The sequence below is a fragment of the Trichosurus vulpecula genome, chromosome 3 (genome assembly GCF_011100635.1).
Source record: "Trichosurus vulpecula isolate mTriVul1 chromosome 3, mTriVul1.pri, whole genome shotgun sequence".
NCBI classification, from domain to species: Eukaryota; Metazoa; Chordata; class Mammalia; order Diprotodontia; family Phalangeridae; genus Trichosurus; species Trichosurus vulpecula.
This window is the reverse complement of record NC_050575.1, coordinates 232,470,922-232,491,017: the sequence shown is the minus strand read 5'-3', so window position 1 is coordinate 232,491,017 and position 20,096 is coordinate 232,470,922. Positions and strand designations below refer to the sequence as shown.

The following is a 20,096-nucleotide window of genomic DNA, read 5'->3' as shown; positions in this document are numbered from 1 at the left end:
TAGGAGCGAAGTGCGGCTGCAGCCGGGACCCGGAGAGGCGGCGGCGGCGGCGACCCCGGCCACCGCGAGTCCTGCAGGGAGGAGGCGAGAGCCGCCGCAGCGCGTCCAGATCCGCCGCCTCCCGGGGCTCCGGGGCTGAGCTGGAAGGCAGGACTAGTCGCTTGGAGCCCGCTCTCTCGGGCTAGCAGCCCCGGGCCCTCTGCGGGCAGGGCGGGCTCCGCGGCGGCCGGCGCCGGGGCTTCCCTTTGTCCGGGCGGGCGTCGCTGGGGCGAGGGAAGCCGCGGGCTCGGGCGGCTGCGGGGGGCGGCGGCGACCGGGTGGCCGGGGTCGCGCTCGGCCGCGTTCCTCCTTCCCACCCCCCTTCCCGGGTCGCCGGCGGCGGCGGCTCGCGCCAGCCCCAGCCCGTGCCCCCCTCTCGTGTCCCGGCCGAGGCGATGCCGGACCAGATCTCCGTGTCGGAATTCGTGGCTGAGACCCATGAGGATTACAAAGCGCCCACCGCCTCCAGCTTCACCACCCGCACCACCCAGTGCCGGAACACGGTGGCGGCCATCGAGGAGGTAAGGCTGCGGGCTCTCCCGGAGCGGGCCGGGGTCCTCCCCCAGAGATGCCTGCGGCACGACCCCGGCCGACCTGGGCGGCGGCGGCGGCGGCGCGGAAGCCCTTGGGAAGCCGTCTTCCTCCTCCTGCTGCTCTCCTGCCTCCCTGCCTCGCTCCCGCGGGCTCCATCGGCGTGGCTTGGATGCTCTCTGGGGACCACGGCCCGCACCCCTCTCTCCCTCCCCTGCCTCCTACCAGCCGGGAGCCCTGCCTCGCCTTCCCCGCCCTGGAGCTCAGCTTCCTTCCAGGAATCGCCTTCCCGCGCGCTCGTCCAGCTAGAGAGTCTTGGGTTTGGACTCTTGAGACCTGGGTTCGAATTCCGGTCCTGCTGCTATTTGAGCTAGGACTTTCCCCTCCCCCTACCACCTTGCTCGTTTCCTGGCCTTAGTTTCCTCCTCTGTAAGATGAGGGTGTACTTTTTGATGATCTCTGAACCCCGTTCCAGTGCTAAAAATCTTTGGACTCCCTGAGCTTTGCAGAAATTGGTCCCGTCTCCTCGCACCCCCCGCCCCCCCCCACACACACCCTCGCCCCGTCTCTATCCAAGGGAAAAGTTTCTATTCAGCATCCAGGAGCAGCAGGGTTAATCCTGTAGGGAACAGAAGCTCTTTGTTCCCAGTGTAGGTTGGTCGTAGGAGATCTGTTATTGATTGTTGGCTTTTTAGTCTTAAAAAAAATTTTTTTAATCCCATTCTTCATTTACCCCTCGCTTTGTTTCCCCTCCGACCAACCCAACTTTTACCCCGAACGTGATTGACGTCTGGCTGTAAGGAACCTGTCTTCCTGAGCTGCTGCTTTTTGCACCTTCCTGGTCATCGAGACTTGTCTGAAGCTCTTTGGTCCGGAAGCTTTGGGTTTTCCAGGGCCACCTTTTAGAAAAAGGAACGATTTCCTAAACTTCCTCTTATAACCTGCCTTCCGTTTGTCATTTGTTACGTGGGTTAACCATCAAGAGTTAACAGCCTTGTTCGGGAGGACCCAGTTTGGGTTTGTCATCTACTTTCACCGCTGTGAATCCCCTCCCCCATGACTCGTGAACTCTCCTTGGCTGTCTAATCTGGTTAGACAGGGATTGAACCTCGAATGTAAACTCAGCAGATCAGTATTAGACTGTGGGTTCCTTGAGATCGTGGACTGTCTTTTGCCTTTTTTTATATTCCCAGTCCAGGCTGGCATATAATAGTAGATGCTTAACAAATGCTAGTTGTCTTACGGTATCGTTTGTTAGAGGTAGCCATGAACACTAGGTGTCCCAGAAAATGTAGTCACATTGTTAGATGGTTATGTACCTTTATGTACATTATAAGGTTTTACATACATGCATACGTATATATGTGTATATATATGTATATATATGTGTGTGTGTGTGTGTGTGTGTGTGTGTGTGTATACACATGTATACAGAACAGTTTAGGGAAAGGGGATCCTCAGATGCGACACTCAGAAAGTCAAAGACTGTAAAAAGACCTTAAAAATCACCAGCTACATTAACCCTCTCATTTTGCAGGTGAATGAAGTATACACTCCTAAAGGGGGAAGTAACTTGCCAAGGTCATCCAGGAAGTTAAGCAGAGTTCGTGGCTGAGCTCCATGCAGTCCTGGTCCTTGATTCTAGAGCCAGTGATCTGCAATAACTTACTTTTTACATCTTCGATCACCAGTAACCTATGTTTTACCTACCAAGGGTCCTCCAGAAACTATACTGCCTTTCTTAATAAGTACAGAATGAACCCTACTGAGTTAGATGTGATATTATAGTTAATCGTCCTAAAGAGCTTTGAAGAACAATATGAAGGTACAGACCTAATAACAAAATACAAAAAGTGAGGAAAGTTTTAGACGTGACTGAGCTAACTTGCTAATTGGTCAGGGTTAGATTATAATTAAGACTACGAGCACAGGCTACTTCTGGCTTTTTGTTTATTTACACAGCCAGTTTAATTTTCAGTCTCATAAATATAGAGAGCCCAAAATTCCTTGTGCAGTTTTAAGTGCTTAAAGCTTAATCCTTTTGATTGGATACCTGCAAGACCAAACATTAAAGCTGTAACAACATACCAATAGGTGGAGTTTATCCGTTAAAACTGGGCAAAAGCTTTGGGGACATCCTATTTAGGGGTATTGAATCTTCTTGGAAACTCCACTTATTGGTATGTAACTATAGCTTCAATGTTTTGGCTTGTAGGTATTTTAGTAAAATTTGGGGAAGTAATAGTAACTGCCGAACAGTCTTTGAATACCCTCATTAATTACTCTAGCTTCTTGGGCAAACCATTAACATAGATGGAGACTGAGTGAAGAAACCCAGCAACTATTTACTTAGATGAAGTGGAGCATTTTTCTTTTTCTAAACTGAGGCAATTTTTGCCTGTTTGAATAACAAAAAAACCCCTTCAGACATTTGGAATTTTGATAGGAAGCATATTTAGATGAACATTTTGTATAGAACTGCATATTTGATTTTCAGAGGTCATTCAATATTCCTATCCAGGATGTCCCAAAAGTTTCAATGCAGTTTAAAAGTGATTAAAACCCAAAACTACATCAAGACTTTGGGGATATCCTGAATAGGAATATGGAATCAACATCTTGGAAACTTCTTATTAGCATATTGCTGTGGCTTTAATGTTTTGGCTTGTAGGTAAATGGAGTAATAGTCAGTCCTTGAGTACCCTTAATTCCTCTAGCCTCTTGGGCAAACCATCTGTAGCTAGTGAATGAGTAAAGAAACCCAGCAATGAATTTACTAGGTGAAGTAGAATATTTTTCTCTTCTAAATTGAGTCAATTTTTGCTTGTTGAAATAAAAAAAAACAAAATCCATTGAAAATGTTTGGTATTCTGATAGGAAGCATATTTAGATGAACTTTTTGTATAGAATGGCATATTTGATTTTAATAGGTCCTCAGAACCTGAAAGGTAATCTTGTCCAGTTCTCCTTTCTCCAATCATTTTATAGATTTGGAAACTGAGGCCTAGGTGAATTCAGAAACTTGTCCCAAATCATATGGTTAATTAGTGTCAAAGCCTTCACTAGAGGAATGTTAATTTTGTTTTTTAAAGTCCAGATTTAAAAATTTCATCAGCATAGGAACTCAGCGTATTAACCTTCTTCATTTGTAATTGATATTCTTAGAGATAGAGTTGTCTGTGTCATTGAGAAGTTAAGGGACTTGCCTGTAGTCATGAGGTATTTGTGTCAGAAGTAGGCTTTGAACCCAGATTCTCCCAACTGCAAAGCTAGCCCCCATTCTTGGTCACCTTGATACCTCCCTTTCATAAGATCATAGAGCCAGTTCTCTGAGGGAGCTCTGAAGCTATCTAGTCAAACCCTTTCTCTTTTAACATATGAGGAAATTGCAACTCAGGGATGTCAAGTGGCCTGACCAAAGTTAAACAGGTAATAAGGGTCAAAGGTGAGATTTGAACTGAGGCCCTTTGATTGCAGAGCCAAGGTTCCTTCCAGTGTACCAGAGGGCAACACCATCCTCCCAGCCCTTCAAGCTTATAGCCTAGGAGTCATCCTGGACTCCTCACTATCTCTCACCTCCCATATCGCATCTGTTGCCAAGGACTGCCAGTTTCACCTTAGCAACATAGTATCTCACAAATATGCCCCCCTTCTCTTCTCTGACACAGCCACCACTCTAATAAAAACCCTTATTACCTTATGCATGGACTATTTTAAAAGTCTACTGGTGGGTCTGCCTATGTTAAGTCTCTCCCCATTCCAATCCATCCTCCATTAGGTCACTAAAGTGATTTTCCTAAAGCACAGGTCTGACCACGCCACCCTCCTGTACAGTAAACTTTAGAGTTTCCCTGGTACTTCCAGGATCAAATACAAAATGCTCTGTTTGACATTCCGAGCTCTTCATAACCTAGTTCCCTCCTACTTTTCCAGTTTTCTTACACTATACTCTCTGCCGCAAGTTCTTTGATCCAGTGACACTGGCCTTCAGGCTGTTATGTGATCAAGACACTCCATCTCTCTGGTCTAGGCATTCTCTGGTGGTCCCCCAGGCCTAGAAGGCCGTCCTTCCTCTGGCTCTACCTGCTGGCCTACCTGGCTTCCTTTAAGTCCTAATGAAAATCCCATCTTTTAAAGGAAGCCTTCCCCAACTCCTCTTAATTTAGTGTCTTTCCTCTTATTTATTTCCTATTTATCCTGTACATAGTTTACATTGCATATATTTATTTGCAGCTTGTCTCCTCCATTAGATTGTAAGCTCCTTTAGGGCAGGGACTGCCTTTTGCCTCTTTTTGTATTCCAACTCTTAACAGAATGCCTAGCACAAAGTAGGCCCTTAAAAAATGTTTATTGGCTGATTGCTTCCCTTTCCTTAAGCTTTTTAAAAATGTGTCTTTAAATTTCTCTCTTCCTTTTCCCTTATCTTCCCCCACCTTCCATAACTGTCATAGACTTTGGAAAGTCAGTGCAGTAAACATTGTCATTAAATTTGGCATGCTCATGTCCGATTAATTTCAGTTCCAACAGTTAAAGCATCTTAAAATCCAAAGCTCTGTTTGAGGCATGGGTAGGAGATTACCTCTAATCTCAGCAATCAGCTGATTACAAAACTACTGGATTTTAACAAAAAAATTTATTAAAGTAAAAGCTTGCTCTAGATTTCTTGCTTTGTGTCGTTTAAACATAATGATGGCTTATACCTATTGGTGCAGAAGTGGGGGAGCCCTCCTTTCAAAACTAGTCTTAGCTCGCTTAAGTGAATCCAATATGTGAAAGACTGAATTTTACAAAATACAGTGTATTGTCTTGGCAAAAGGATCTTTATTATGGATTTCCTTAAGGTGCCTCTTTTTCTTTTTTTTTACTAAACTAGATTCAAACCCTTGTTCTGCTACTTACTAGCTGTGTTACTTAATGGGCAAGTTACTTGCCCTCTCTGAAGCTCCATTTCCTTATCTGTAAAATAGGAATAAAAATGCTTCTTTTATCTTGCTCCCAGGGTTGTTGTGAGGATTAAATAACATATTGGGAGTGTTTTTAAACCGTAAGGTACTACATAAAGATATGTAATTATTTAAAGAATGTCATTTGCCTAGAAAATATCTCTCTCAAGTTCATTTAAAATATGGTTACATGTAAAAAATCTGGTTCACAAATTACAGTGCACTGGAGAGATTGCCAGATTTGCAGAGGACCTGGGTTCTAATCTGTCACTTACTACCTGTATGACTGTGTAAATTCTTAATCTTACTGGATCTCAGTTTCCTCATCTGCAAAAAGAAGGACTTTGACTAGACTGAAGTCCGTTTTTCAATATGTTATTGTTTAATTTTGAGTTTCGGCTTCTGAGAGCTTCTTTTGCAAAGTGAGGTATACTTGTTCTGCCCGTTAAAAACTGATTTAATTTTTGTATTGGAAAAAGGCAAATGTGTTGTCATATTAGTTTAGACTTGCTGTAGAAATCAAGCCTTATTTAAATAGTACTTCTCAGCTCTTGGTCCAGATTTAAAGAAATGACTCACAAAATCAATAATCTAGTTTAAAACAGATTAATTTTTGTGAGTCACTTATTTCTAGTGTAGATTCTAGATGCTCAAATCATACTAGAGCTGAAAGTGTACCATTGCCGTTTTTGAATCCGTACCTTGAAGAATACTGAATTCATTAAGCTCCTGATGCAGTTGCTTGGCACTAGACGGCTGTGTGCGCTCCAGGAGACTTGAGATTTAAAAAATAAATTAATAAATTTAACCAGACAATATATTACAGTTACACTTTGCAAATAGAAATCTAAAGGAGGCATAGATTAGGATAGTTGATGATTCCTACTTGTGTGTAACTACTGAAAATTTACCAGCTCTTAGATTTTGTTTTGTTTTAACCACCTCATTTCTACTGCTGGAGACAGTAAGGGTGTGTGTGTATGTGTGTATTTCAGATTTCATTTGGCTGGAAATATTTTTTTTTCCTGGGTGGAGCATTCTTTCTGTATGATTTTAAGGTGTCTAGGAGAGACTGATACAGAATTAGTAATCAACAGTATGCTCCTTTTTAGAATAATAGAAATAAACAGATAATGGAATTAATTGAATAGTTAACTTTTGGGGGCATATTAGTCATACCATGAGTAATCATTTGTAGAATTCTCATTTCTTCTATTTCCCCAACCTTCTGGTCACTTTTAAATAGTAATGTTTTCTTCTTTTTTAAAGTAGTAGAGAGAAACCTTTAAAGTATAGGTAGTTGAAATATTTTGAAAATTTATGTTTCACTTAAAAAAACCCTCTAGTTCACTCTGCCTTAAGGATTTTTATTCCTAGATATGTAGCTTTTTATAAAAATGATGATGACTCTTAAGTATTAAAATTTAATCCACTTCCTTCCAGAGCCATAATTCTCTAATATGTTGCCCTTGGTTGCCCTGGAAATCATGTTGCCGACACAAACAGAGGGTTATAACTGTAGGAAAGGAACCAGCAGCTGCGGTTCCTAAACTCCCAAGGGCCACACTGTCCTTGGGGTTTGGTTCATCTCCTACATGTGTTAGTGGGAACCACATACACATGCTTCCTAGAGCAGTGTGACTCTTAAAATTGATCATTGAGCTGTTTAAAAATACCACTTAGACCCAAAACACTCAACAGACTGTGCCTCGGGTCTCTAATCCATTTTCCACACCAATTCCTGAGTCAATCTTCCTAGTTCACTAGCATTTTCTTCTACTCAGAAACCATCAGTGGCTCCCTATTGCTTACTGAATAAAGTTCGAACCCCTTCTGCTGGTATTCAAGGTCCTCCTGAATCTGGCATCAACTTATCTGAATAGTTTTATCTTAATACCATTCATTTTCTGTATTCTAGCCAAACTCACCTACTTTCAGTTTTATCTTGTTCTGCTTTATTCCACCTCCATGCCTTTTCTCACACTATCTCCTTTGCTTGAAATTGACTTTATGCTGGGCTTTCCTTTCCATCTTTCAGCTGCCGCCTCCTCCATGAAGCGTTCCATGGCTCTTTCAAGTGAAAGTTGTTATCCTCTGAAAATTTTCATCAGATTTTGCCTGACTGTTCCTTACCTCTTTTTCTTCTTTGCTCATTCATCAGCCATATCTCCACCCCCATCTGTGAGTATATCTCCAGGACTCTGTCTTGGGCCCCTTATCTTTACATATGTTTTCACTCTTGGTGACCCATTGGTTCCCATTGATTCAACCAGCATTTCTTTACAGGTGTCTCCCAAATCTACCACCCTCATCACTCTCTTGAGCACCAGTCTTATATTTCCAACTGCCTGCTTAACATCTCCACCTGGACGTTCCATGGGCATCTCAAACTTTATTCCCAAACAGAACTCATTTTTACACCAATCCCATTCCTTTCCTAATTTAAATATCTTTATCAAGAACACTCTTTTCTTCAACTCAAGTTTTTAGCCTAAGAATTATCCTTCTACTTTTTACTCTCACTTGACTCTTTCCCCACACAAATTGCCAAGACCTCTTGATTCTGCCTTCTCTACAATTCCTGCATCTGTTGCACCAAAGCAACTACTCTAGCCCAGATGCTCATCACCTCCCCTCTGGACTATTGGTTTCCTTGCATCTGATCTTCACCCTCTCCAGTCCTTCCTCCACATAGAGGCTAAATCGATATTCCTAAAACACGGATCTGATTATGTTCCCTTCTGGTCAAGAAGCTTCAATGTCTCCCCATTGGTTTTAGGTTAAAAACCCAAACTCCTTCATTTGATATTTAAATCCCTTTATACTATAGCTCAGGTCACCTAGGTGATACAGTGGGTAGAGCACTAAGCTTGGAGTTAGGAAGATTGGAGTTCAGAATTCTACCTCAGACCCATATTAGCAGTGTGACCCTGGGCAAATCGCTTAACCCCTATTTGTCTCAGTCCTTCTTCTATATGATGGGACCACAACGAAGAAGAAAATGGCAAACCATTCCAGTATCTTTGTCAAGAAAACCCCATGGACAAAAGATGAACACAAATGAACGACCACCACAACAATAATATAGCTCTCACCTACCTTTCTAGGCTGGTGAAATATTACTACCCTCTCTCTTACATGCTTTGTCCTCCAGCCAAACTGGCCAACTCAATGTTCACTGTACTTGACATCCCATCTCCTACCATCTGTCTTGGCATAGGCTGTTTCCCCCTGTTTAAAGTGATATCCTTCTTTACATCTGCCTCTTTGAACCCCTAGCTCCCATTAAAGCTCAGCTCAATGTCAGCTCCTACAAGATTCAATAAGTTTAGTTCTTTCCCACCCCATCGCTGTGTATTTTTTTCTTTGTATGTAATCTTATTTAAATGTCAATGAATATTGTATTCTCTCAAAGAATATCGGTTTCTTGAGACCATCATTTTAGCATTTTTTTATTTCCATTGCCTAGCACAATGCCTGGCACATAGGCATAATAAGTGTTGTTGGTTGATTGATTGCCTCTATCATACTTCACTGTCTTTTCCTACCTGTATGTGTGCATATTGTAGTATTGGAAGGGACTTTAGACAATGTTGAGCCCAACCCAGGCCTGAACGAGAATCTCTTCAGCAGTATAACCAGTAAGTGATCCAAGGTCTTTCCAATCTCCACTTGTAATTCTCTGGTGAGAAAAATCACTACATTCCCAATGCAGCCCATTCTGCTTTCAGACAAATTTAATTTCCTCATATCGAGCTAAGATCTGCCTTTTCAAAGCTTCTTCCTCTTGCTCCTAGTTAGATCCTCTGAGACAAAGGAGAACAAGACTAATCTCTCTTCACAAGATAAACCTTCAAATAGAGGAAGGAAGCTTTCATGTCCCTTCTAACTCTTTTCTAAGCTGAACATCCCTCATTCCTTCCAACAGATGCTTTTATGATACAGTTTCTCATTCTCTCATCCTTCTAGTTACCTTCCTCAAGACAAGATCTAGTTTGTCAGTGCCTTTCCTAAATAATGGTGCTTAGAACTGAACGTAGTTTTTAAATGTTTTCATAGAGCAGATTCAGAGGGATGATTACCTTCTTTGTCTGGACATTGTTTGTTATAATGCAGCCTAATATTTCATTAGCTTTTTTAATTATCGTGTCACACTCTGGATTCATTTTGAATTTGTACTTCAGTAGAACCCCAAATTATTTTCACTTGAACTTTTTAGCCATGCCTCCCTCACTCTACATTTGTTTAGTAAAATCTTTGTATCTAAATGTTTAACATTATATTTATTCCTATTATAATATTTTATTCATTCCATGGCTCTAACCTGTCAAAATCTTTTTGAGTCATGACATTCCCCTTCAGTGGTTATATATAATTCTTAGCTTCATGTCATTGGAAATTTGACAAACCATGTTGTCCATTCCTTTAGCCAAATCAGTAATTAAAAAGTTAAATAGAATTAGATCCTAGGAAATACCTGTGGTATCCCACCAAATGGATATTGACCTGGCATAATGACAGCTCTTTAGATGTAAGCTTCTTGACGACAGAGAATGTCATTCTTTTATCCTTAGGATTTTAGGATTTAGAGCTGGAAGAGATCTTAGAGAATATCTAATTCGTTTTTACAGATAAGAAAAGAGGCTCAGAGGGGACCAAAAGATCATACTTAGAGCTGGAAGGGATAAAAGTTCCACCCTCTACTTGTACAATTGAAGAGTGTCAGAGAAGAAGTGAAGTGATTTTTCTCAAAGTCACAAAAGTGGTATGTAACAGGATTTTAACAGAAAACAGATATTCTTTCCACTATACCACAGTGCCTTCTGGTGAGAAGCATTGAAATTTAGTGGCTAGAGAGTGGGCCTCTGTACCAGGAAGATCTGGGTTCTAGTCCTTTCTCTGACCCATACTCTCTAGGTGACCCAGGGCAAGTCACTTAATTTTGTTGTGCTCTAGGCAACTCTTTAAAAAAAGACTAAGTTGCAGTGAAGGTGCTTAACTCACCTGGGAGCTCCTTATGCTAGTGAGCTCAAATAGGCAAGTTAGAATTTTGACAAAGGACCTTTGACACCAAAGCCAATGCTCTTTCTACTCCTACCATGTTGCCTTATGTCCTCTGAGCCTAGCATAGTGTCACAGACAAAGTAGGCAGTAAACACAATTGTTGAATCCTCTCCGCAGTACATCATTGTTCCTGCTAAGTCTGAAAAAAACAAGTAATCTCTGTTGAACAAGGTTGTCTCTTGATTGCTTCATCTGAAAGGCTAGCCTGACTTACCTTGTTTAATCCTGATTTAAGAGAGGTATCGTCTTTTGAGTTTCTTTCTCTGTGCTTTTCCCTTTGTGAATTTTTGTTCTCCTTTTTCTTTGTGATATTCACATCAGACACCAGAAGCACTAGTCATTTTTGATGCTATATGGCAACTATTAAAAGGCTCCAGGCCTGGCTCCTTACCCAGCCTTCTCTGAATCCCAGCAGAGGGTCCTGGTCAGTGTGGAGCCACCAATGTCACTCACCCGCCCAGGCTCCACTTACTTCAGAATTGGTTCATGGGGCCCAGAGAATGGCTTTGCAAAAGCTGAGGCCAGCTCTGCCTAGGGCCTGTTAATAGAAATGACTATTTTAGCCTGATGCTGACCTTTATATCCTATAGTGGGAATTTGACTGTTAATGCCACGTGCCAAATGGAGCATCACAAGTGATGTTGGGACCTTTGAGACACCAGTAGGAGTTGGCCTGGACATACACTATACCTGGTAGCTCTCCCTTTTTAAGCTCTCTAAACCCATTTCATTAAGATATCTATTGGACTCCAACTTCAATAAAGCTCTTCTTGATTCAAAAAGAAGGGTCGAATTCACCTTGCCACTGTTCCACAGTATAGACTCTCTGTCTTTCCTTATGCATCTTACATGATAATCCCCTTAAAATGAAGTGTTTATTCAGATTATTTTGTTGTTGGGAATAAATGAGCAATAGGCAGGAGGTTTTACTGAGATGTTTATTATAGTGGTATTTAATGTAAACAGAGGTTCTAAACTTTTTGTGTGTGTCATAGATCCTTTTGGAAGTTTGATGGAACCTATGGATCCCCTCTTTTCTTCCCCAGAATCGTTTTTGGTGGGGGAGGGGATAGGGAGACTGTCTCCAGTGCTATAAGTGCAGTGGCCATTTGTGGGCCCAATCCCAAATACTGATGCACATGGAAGCTTTAACCCGTTGCATTTTTCTGACCTAAGCCCATCCTTAGGCAGCCTGGTGGCCTTTACTGTTCCCAGGTGCTCATTGATTTGAGGATAGACTTATTGTGGATAGCAAATCAGCTTTAGCCCTACTGCAACTCAGATCTCCCAAACTCAATTAATTCACCAGCCTCAGCATTCCCAGTAGTAGGGACTATAGGCTTATGCCACCACACTCGACTAATGTTTATGTATATTTTCCCTCAATTATATGTTAAAACAATTTTTTAATATTTGTGTTTTTTTTAAAAAGGTTTGAGTTCCAAATTCTGTTCCTCTCTTTCCTCCCCTCTCCCTGAGATGGTTAAGTAGGTGCAGTCATGTAAAACATTTCCATGTTAGTCATTTTGTACAAGGAGACGTGAATAAAAGAAAAAAGGACGAACGAAAGAAAGTGAAAAATATCATTCTTCAGTCTGTATTCAAACGATATCAGTTCTTTCTCTGGAGGCAGATAGTATGCTTCATCATTAGGTCTTTGGGATTGTCTTAGATCTTAGATCTGATGCATTTTACTTACTCATTTAGTGCAATATTGTATTGGACTAAATAAATAAGTAAAATGTATCAGATTTCAAGGAAACTAATTATATTGAAATTGTTATTTAAAATAAACAACCCAGCTTATGGACCCCAGGTTAAGAACCTTTGCTCTGAAGGAACTTGACTTATATTGTGGTCTTAAGCTAATTACTGCACATTCTCAGTGTTCGCTTTGTGTACATCTGCCTAGGTGTTGTTTCAGACACTAATGACATATTTATATGGCACTTTATGGTTTCTGAGTACTCGACACGTATTATCTAAATTGATCCTTGAAGTAACCCTGTGAGGTAGGTAATAAGAGGATGATTAGTCTCACTCTATGGACGAGGAAACAGCTTTAGACAGATGAAGTAACTTGGCCAAGTTCCTCAGAGGGAAGAGAACAATTTTAATAGATTCTTTAGGGCATCAGGAGCTCCTTGGAAGTCATTATTAGCTTTTTGCAGTGGTCGATGCTGAGAAGTAGAGAAGCAGTTGTATGGTAGAATGAGCCCTACATTGTGAGGAAAAATGGGAGTTTCAAATCGTAGTTCTCTTACTATGCTGTCTTGGAAATCACACTGGACCTTATCTACAAAAAAAAAAAAAAAAAGCTTGGAACAGATAACATTTCAGGCCTCCTTTCAACCCTATGCTAAGAGAGTAAGATTCTAAAGGATTCTTTTTGTAACTAAGCTTCATAATGATCCTCTTGCTCCTGGTGTGAGCCAGGTTGAAGATTCTGTACCTTGGAGGTTTGAGGAGGCCGAGAAATGAAGTTGGTTCCAGAAAGGAAGTACTATCCTGTTGTGGAGGAGAGATTTTCCTGGAATAGTAGTAAAGGTATTTGAGGGTTGCTGCTAGTGTGTGATAATTTCCATTCATATGAACTTCATAAAAAACATAAACTTTTTTTGTTTTTGTTGATTCCTTGCCACTCTTCCATGATAAGCTAGTACTTTTATACCTTTTGTATAGGGAGTTAGTGACCCTACTTGAGTTGGCTTATTAGTTGGTTAGACTAGTGGTGTCAACTCAAATAAAAATGGGAGGTCACTAATCTGTTATCTAAGGTAAATAAGGATCCCTGCAGGCCACACATTGACTTGGTTTTAAAATGTTATACATGATTTTTGTTTATTTTGTTAGCTACTTACTTGTTTTATATAATTTATATTTGTATTATATATAAATTTTTATTTATTTTGTTAGATATTTCCCAATTTTATTTTAATATAGTTCCAGTCAGGTGTTTTGACACCTGGGTTAGACTACTGAGTTGATTTGTATCTTGTTTTAATTTATTTCCTTCTCCTATGCTGGGTTCTTTTTCCTGGTATCCCATGTTGCTGGCCTAAAACCTGGAGTGTATCCTGTATTTTAAGCATTTCCCAGATTTAATTGTATCTTTAAATTCAACATACAAAATTCAACATACAAAAATATTCATTTAGTATCAGCTGCCGAGCTCTGTGCTAGGTAGGGTGTGTATGTATTTGTATGTGGAGGGGTGAAGAGTGGGCATTAAGAGGCGATAGAAGATATAGCCCCTGCCCTCAAGAAGATATATAAAGAAAATGTCATGGAGTTAGAAGAATGCTGGATTTGGGATCAGAAGGGACCAAATTTTGAATTCTGCTTTTGATATTAGCTATGTGACCTTGGAGGAAGTCACTTAACCTCTGAGCCTCAGTTTCCTCCTTTGTAAACTTTGGATAATATCTCTAGTACCTAACTTCATAGGGTTGTGTTATTATGAGGATAAAATGAGATAATGTATGTGTAATGCTATAAAAAATCAACTATGATGATGATTGTGTTTCCACATCTATGTTTTACCTTTTATATAGGGAATAAGTGACCCTACTTGAGTTAGGTGGGTCTTTGTGGGTCCTTTGTGTTTGGGATGTTCCTTTAATGTCATAGTTGTCTGAACTGGCAAATACATGGACACTAGGTCCTCTCCACAATTTATAACCACATGTGATTTGTTTCTCTTCCCCTTGGAGCCAATATATTGCTTACTTCCAGAAGCAGAAAGCCACCGAGTTTGGGGTTATTACTTGCCAGCATGAGCTCTCTGCCATATTTGCTTCCTGGTAAGTCTGTCTGCCTTTGGAACTGGTGCTTCAGGCCCTACTTGTTTGTACTGTGTTTTCTTTAACCATGCTATTTCTTTTTTTTCCCTCTGGACTATTGAGATGGCTTTCCTTGACCCACATTCACTATCCCCTTTCATCTACACAGATAGTCATTGAATTTAACTAAAATCTTGGCTGGCTGCCTGATGTCCAAACCATATAATAAAACCAACTTTCCACTGAGTGTTGAGTATAGCTTTTCTAGAGATGAATTTGTAAATAAACCCAGACTATGGAAACTGACTATTGTTTTTGTAATGGTTTCCATTGTTTTTTATATCCTGGGCTGTCTGGACCTAATGCAACTTTGCCAAACTTTTGTGGCTTCTAAAAAGAAGTGAGAGCAGCTGAGTGGATCAAAAAATGCTTGAACTTGGTCATCTGGACTTGAGGTCAGGAAACCAGGTTTTAAGCCATTAGAACTTAAAATTTCAAGTTGGAAGGGACTTTGAGATCATCTAGAATAGGGGTTCTTGATCTTTTTTGTGTCTTAGACCCCTTTGGCAGCCTGGCGAAGCCCATCATCTCAGAATGATGTTCTTAAAATACACAGAAAACCAATTATAATGAAATACGGTTATCAAATATTTTTTATAAAGAACCCCTGAAACTCCTTCATTTTACAGATGAGGAAAGTGAGCTCCAGAGAGGAAAAGTGGTTGGCTGATTTGGTTAAGATCACACAAGTAGGAAATTGCAGGACTGGGATTCAAACCCAGTTCTTCTAACTCCAAATTCATTACATGCCTATTATATCATGTGGTCCCTTGTGCTTTTACAACTTATTAGCTTTGTGATCTTTAACCTTTGTGAACCTTAGTTTTCTCATCTGTTCGTTGGTGAGACTCCCTGCCCTCTCCACTTGCTGTGAGGATGAAATCTGAAAAAGTGCGTAAAGGGCTTTGTGAAATATAAAGTACTATACAGGTGTAAGAGATTATCATTAAGTGATTTCTTGACATAGTTTTTTTTTTCTTCCAAAAGAAAATAATTAAATTTCTTGGTTTGTGCAATAAAACTTTAACATTTAAAAAATATATCTTTAATACATTTTTAACTCACAGTAGGCCCTTTTATTTCTGCAGTCATTTTTAAATGTCGTTTGTTATTGAGTTCACCAGATTTTGAAAAATATTATTTAATTCTTTGTCATAAAATCAGAGCCTTGATACAGTTTTTAGGTTACTTGTTCTTGCAGTTTCTCTGTTGTAGTGGTTAAATATGGAAGTGTTCTGATTAAGTGAGTTTTCTTGATGTTTATACCTGGCCTTGGGCATCTGCTTCCTGGCCATATGCCTTTTTAGCATTGTGCTCACTTGGAAAAGTGATGCATGATCTTTCACTTGTATTTTAGGGTGAGTTTTTTTTTTCAGGCCAAAGTTATCAAACCCTCATCTTGGAAGAGTCTGTAGCACTATCAAAGACATTTAGTAAACACCTTTTTGTCTATTGTATGCAATATGAAGCAAGTTAAACCGACTCGTTCTTGCTATCTCAGTACATTCAGTGAGATAGATGTCATAGACCCTGACAGTTGTATAAAAGGTGCAAGAGCAGTACAGGCAATGAATAAGTACAAAAGTGTTTACACTGTGTGTCATTGTATTTTGTGTCACAGCCTACAAAGGATGAATCACACATTACATATTTATTTAGGTAGTTTGGGTATAATGGAAAATTGATTGGGACAGTTAGTCTCTCCCTTCCAAAATCCCTCCCCAGTACTTTGTAGTATGGAGATGACTTTGGAATTTCAAAGTTTGTGTTAGTGAAGTACAAGCTTTGACCTTTCCTGCCATTCTGGAAAGACCTTGAGAGTGGTCCAGCAGCCTGCTTCTATGTCCTTTTTCAGTTCAATTTAGTAACTATGTATTAAGCAGCTTTTATGTGCCAGACACTATGCTAGGGATGGGGATTTTTTGTTGTTGTTCAGTCATTTCTACTTGTGTCCAATTGTTTGTGACCCCATTTGGGGTTTTCTTGGCAAAGATACTGGAGTGGTTTGCTATTTCCTTCTCCAGCTCATTTTACAGATGAGGAAACTGAGGCAAGCTGGGTTAAGTGACTTGACCAGGGTTATACTGTACAAAGTTAAAAATGAAACATCTCCTACCCTCAAGGTATTTACATTCCATTGGGGAAATATGTTGTGCACAAATAAATCAAGGTAATATAAAGAAAGAAGAAAAGCAGTAACAACTGGGAGGATCTGAGAAGCTACTTGGAACAGGTGTCACCTGACTCCTGAAGAAGATAGTCATTCCAAAGGTGAAGATATAATATTGAGTTCCCTAAGGGGAAACTTCATGTAAATGCATGGAGATGGAATGTCCAGTTTGGTTGGGGCATTGTTTGAAAGACAGTAATGTGAGAAAAGCCTGGGAAGGTAGTTTGGAGTTATATTGTAGAGGTCATTAAAAGCCAGGCTTAGAAAATTATATTTCATTCTAGAGGTATCAGGCAGTGGAGAGTCCATGAGATTATTGAGTAGAGGAGTAATGTGGTCAGGCCTGTGCCTTAGGAAGATTATCATGGTAGCCTTTTGGAAGAGAAATTGCTGGGAGAAGAGACTGGAAGCTAGGAAACCAATTGGGACTATTATCTATTATTATTAGCCATTAGAATAAACAGTTCAGGTAGGAGGTGATGAAAGGTAGTTGTCATGTGAGCACAAAGAAAGGGATAGTTAAGAGAAATGATGTGATGGTAGAATAGACTGGTCTAGTCAACTAATTGGATATAGAACGTGAGGGAAGGATAATGAAGGAGAAAGATAAAAAGTTAAGTTTTGGATATGTTGAATTTGAGATACTAATGAGACGTCCCTGTGGCGATGTTCAACAGGCAATGTACAATATGGGACTGTAGTTAAGCAAGATCAGAGCCACATATTTAGACTTGGGAGGCATCTAAACAGAGGTGATAATCGAACCTAAGGGAACTCATGAAATCACCACAAGATAAAAGTTAGAGTGAGCAGAAGGAGAAGAGAAGGGTAGAAGATAGATAAAGGTCTAGCAGATGAAGAAAGTTCAGGCATATTGGAGGATGACCAGGAAAGAGCATTGTTATAGGAGTCTAGGGAAAAGAATCAGATTAAAAACTACAGAGATTAAAGAGGATGAGGATAGTGAAAAGCCAGTTGAATTAAATAGTAAGAAATCATTAGTAAATTTGGAGAGAACAATTTAAATTGAGTTATTATGCCAAAAGTTTGATTATAAAAGGTTGAAGTGAGTACCAAGGAATTGGGGGCAGCTAGAGTAGACAAGTCTTAGAGAGATATAGAATGATCTCTTGAGTGGATACCAGGGTGAAATGAAAGCTACTTGTTTTTAAGGATGGGGAAGACCTTAATATTTCTAGGCAGCAGGAGAGGAGCTAGTAGAAGGAGGAGGAATAGAGAGATTGAAAAGAGGTGGAGAAGTTGAAGCAGGCTCCTGGTGGACATAAGAATGGTTTAGACTTGGCAAAGGGAATTGTGAGCTTATTTTCCCATACTGGAGCAAAAGAGAACAGAATAAGAGCAAACATAGAGGGGTTTTTAGGTGTATATCAGGGAAGAATTAGGTGTAATGGTTGAAGATTGGCAGGTTGTGAACAGTGGTAGGACAAAGGGGCAAAGGATTGAAGAGTAAGGGAATGGTAAATAGTCAATTTTAGGGTGTGTCAAGGGGAGACCTTATCAGTTTTATGGTGTCATAGGAGAGAGGGAAGTGAGGCCAGGAACAGGGAAGAACTGAGGTTATAATAAAGATTAAAATAAATTTATGAAGAGTGAGGCAAAGTGAGAGATAGAAGGACAGGAAATTATGATGATACAGGGGAATCCTCAATAAACCTGACTCCCACTTTCCTAAGTGCTGTGATGACAAGAGGGTATAGTTATTGAGATGGTGGAGCATACTATTGTGTCTCATAACTCGTTTCCTCTCTAAACACAGGAGCTATGGGAGTGGGAGTACAGAAGGATGAAGATGGGGGACTAGAAGACCAAAAAGTCCTTGAGGTCTACACTGAGGTCAAACAAGGCACCAACTGGTCATTTTTTCCCAGGTCATACCCAGAAGATATTTCACATGTGGAATAGGCCCTGGATTCTAGCCAGACTGTAGCTCTGGTTCAAGCTGGGTAACTCTGGGCTTATTGGCCCTCATCTGAGCAGAACAGCTTAGTATATTTATGGTTGGTTGTATGGGGAGGAGAATGGAGCAACAACATTTGTTTTTGCAAATATGGCCACCTGGTAGGTCATAAGGAACCCAACTCTCTCACTTTGACTCTATCGGTGATCTGAAATGAGCGCCAGATTGAACAATGACCAAAAAAATACAAAGAGAAACTTAACTAAATCCCTTAGTCTAATCCAGAACTGCAGAAAAAAGAAATCCAGACGCTGTGAGACTCAGACCCATCAAAAAAGCCAGCAGAGGTGCAGGTTCTTGGCATTACCCTAACTGGGAAAGCCCCTGTGAGTTCAGAGGCTGCCGAGCATCCTGATGAAGGAAACGCCATGGAGTACAGAAACTATCCAGTCCCCTGATCAAGGTCACTGGGAAGTGAGATGGAAGCAACAGTGACCTCTCTGGGGAAATCCCAGGAGGAAATGAAAGATCACCTAGCATTCTGATTGAGGAAACCTATTAGTGTAGAGATCATCTAGCATCCTAACGAAGAAGCTCCAGGTAGCAGAGATAATCCAGACCCTTATCAAGGTAGCCACAAGGTGGCAGATCCCAGTGCCCTGATCTGCGAAACCTCAGGGAAGGACAGTAGACCACCCAGTGATCTGGGTTAGGGATAACCAATTATAGAGTTCTGCCTGGGGACACTAAAACCTGTCATTTTCTGAGCACTGACTTTTTGAATACCTTGTGTTAAGATAAAAAGATTGAAAAAGTAGAAGAAAATATAAGGTGTTTCCTTCTCCCAAAAAATATTGACAACTGACCTGAAAAGTAGACTGAGAGAATCCAAGAATCATTGGGCAACCTCAGAACCATGACCAAAAGGAAGGCCTTATGTACCATATCTTAAAGAATCATAAATAAAAACTGCCAAAATCTATTAGAACTAGAGGGCAAAGGGAAAATAAAAAGAATCCAAGTCACCTCTTGAAAAAATCCCTCAATTTAAAACTGATAGTAATTTGTTAGTCAAAATTCAGAGCTTCCAGGGCAAAGGAAAAAAAAAATATTACAAATAGCCAGAAAAAGAGAGTTCAAGTACCAAGGAGCCACCATCAGGATCATATAAAACTTGGCAGTTGCCACATAAAGGAGATTAGATATTGGAGTTTAACTTATCAAAAAGCTAAAAGCTTACAACCAAAAAATACCTTAGCTTACAAAGTATTGGAGGGTAAGGGGTAGAGAAGGAATGGACCTTTAATAAGAAGAGGACTTTGAAACAAGCATTCTTGATGAAAATACCAGAGCCAAGTAGAAACTTTGAAATTCTAACACAAGAGATGTGAGAAAAATGCAAGGGTAAAAATATTTGATCAGACTCTTGAATTTCTTCAGTGGCCATAAGGGGAGTTATTAAATAAGGCAAGTAGAGGACATGGGGGTAGATCCATTCTTTTTGTTAGTTATAAGAGAGGAAAGAAAAGTGAAGGGAAAGTGAAGGAGGAAAAACTTATTTCTCATAATCAAGTACATGAGTAGAAGAG

General features: G+C 40.4%; 1 protein-coding gene and 1 pseudogene across 6 annotated transcripts in view; one reads left to right on the top strand and one right to left on the bottom strand.

The window, feature by feature from the left end:
• Nucleotides 1-216: 216 nt before the first annotated feature.
• The window catches only part of ASAP2 (ArfGAP with SH3 domain, ankyrin repeat and PH domain 2), a 256,386-nt gene continuing 236,506 nt past the window's right edge, over nt 217-20,096 (top strand). For 5 of the 6 annotated variants that reach the window (XM_036752235.1, XM_036752232.1, XM_036752231.1 and 2 more), the window contains exon 1: nt 362-560. In XM_036752235.1, coding sequence (XP_036608130.1) covers nt 435-560 — 126 coding nt within the window. In that variant the 5' untranslated portion in view covers nt 362-434. Of the gene's footprint in view, nt 561-20,096 lie in introns of all 6 variants that reach the window. The other variant, XM_036752234.1, reaches the window with a different exon arrangement.
• The window catches only part of LOC118841244, a 59,234-nt pseudogene continuing 40,420 nt past the window's right edge, over nt 1,283-20,096 (bottom strand).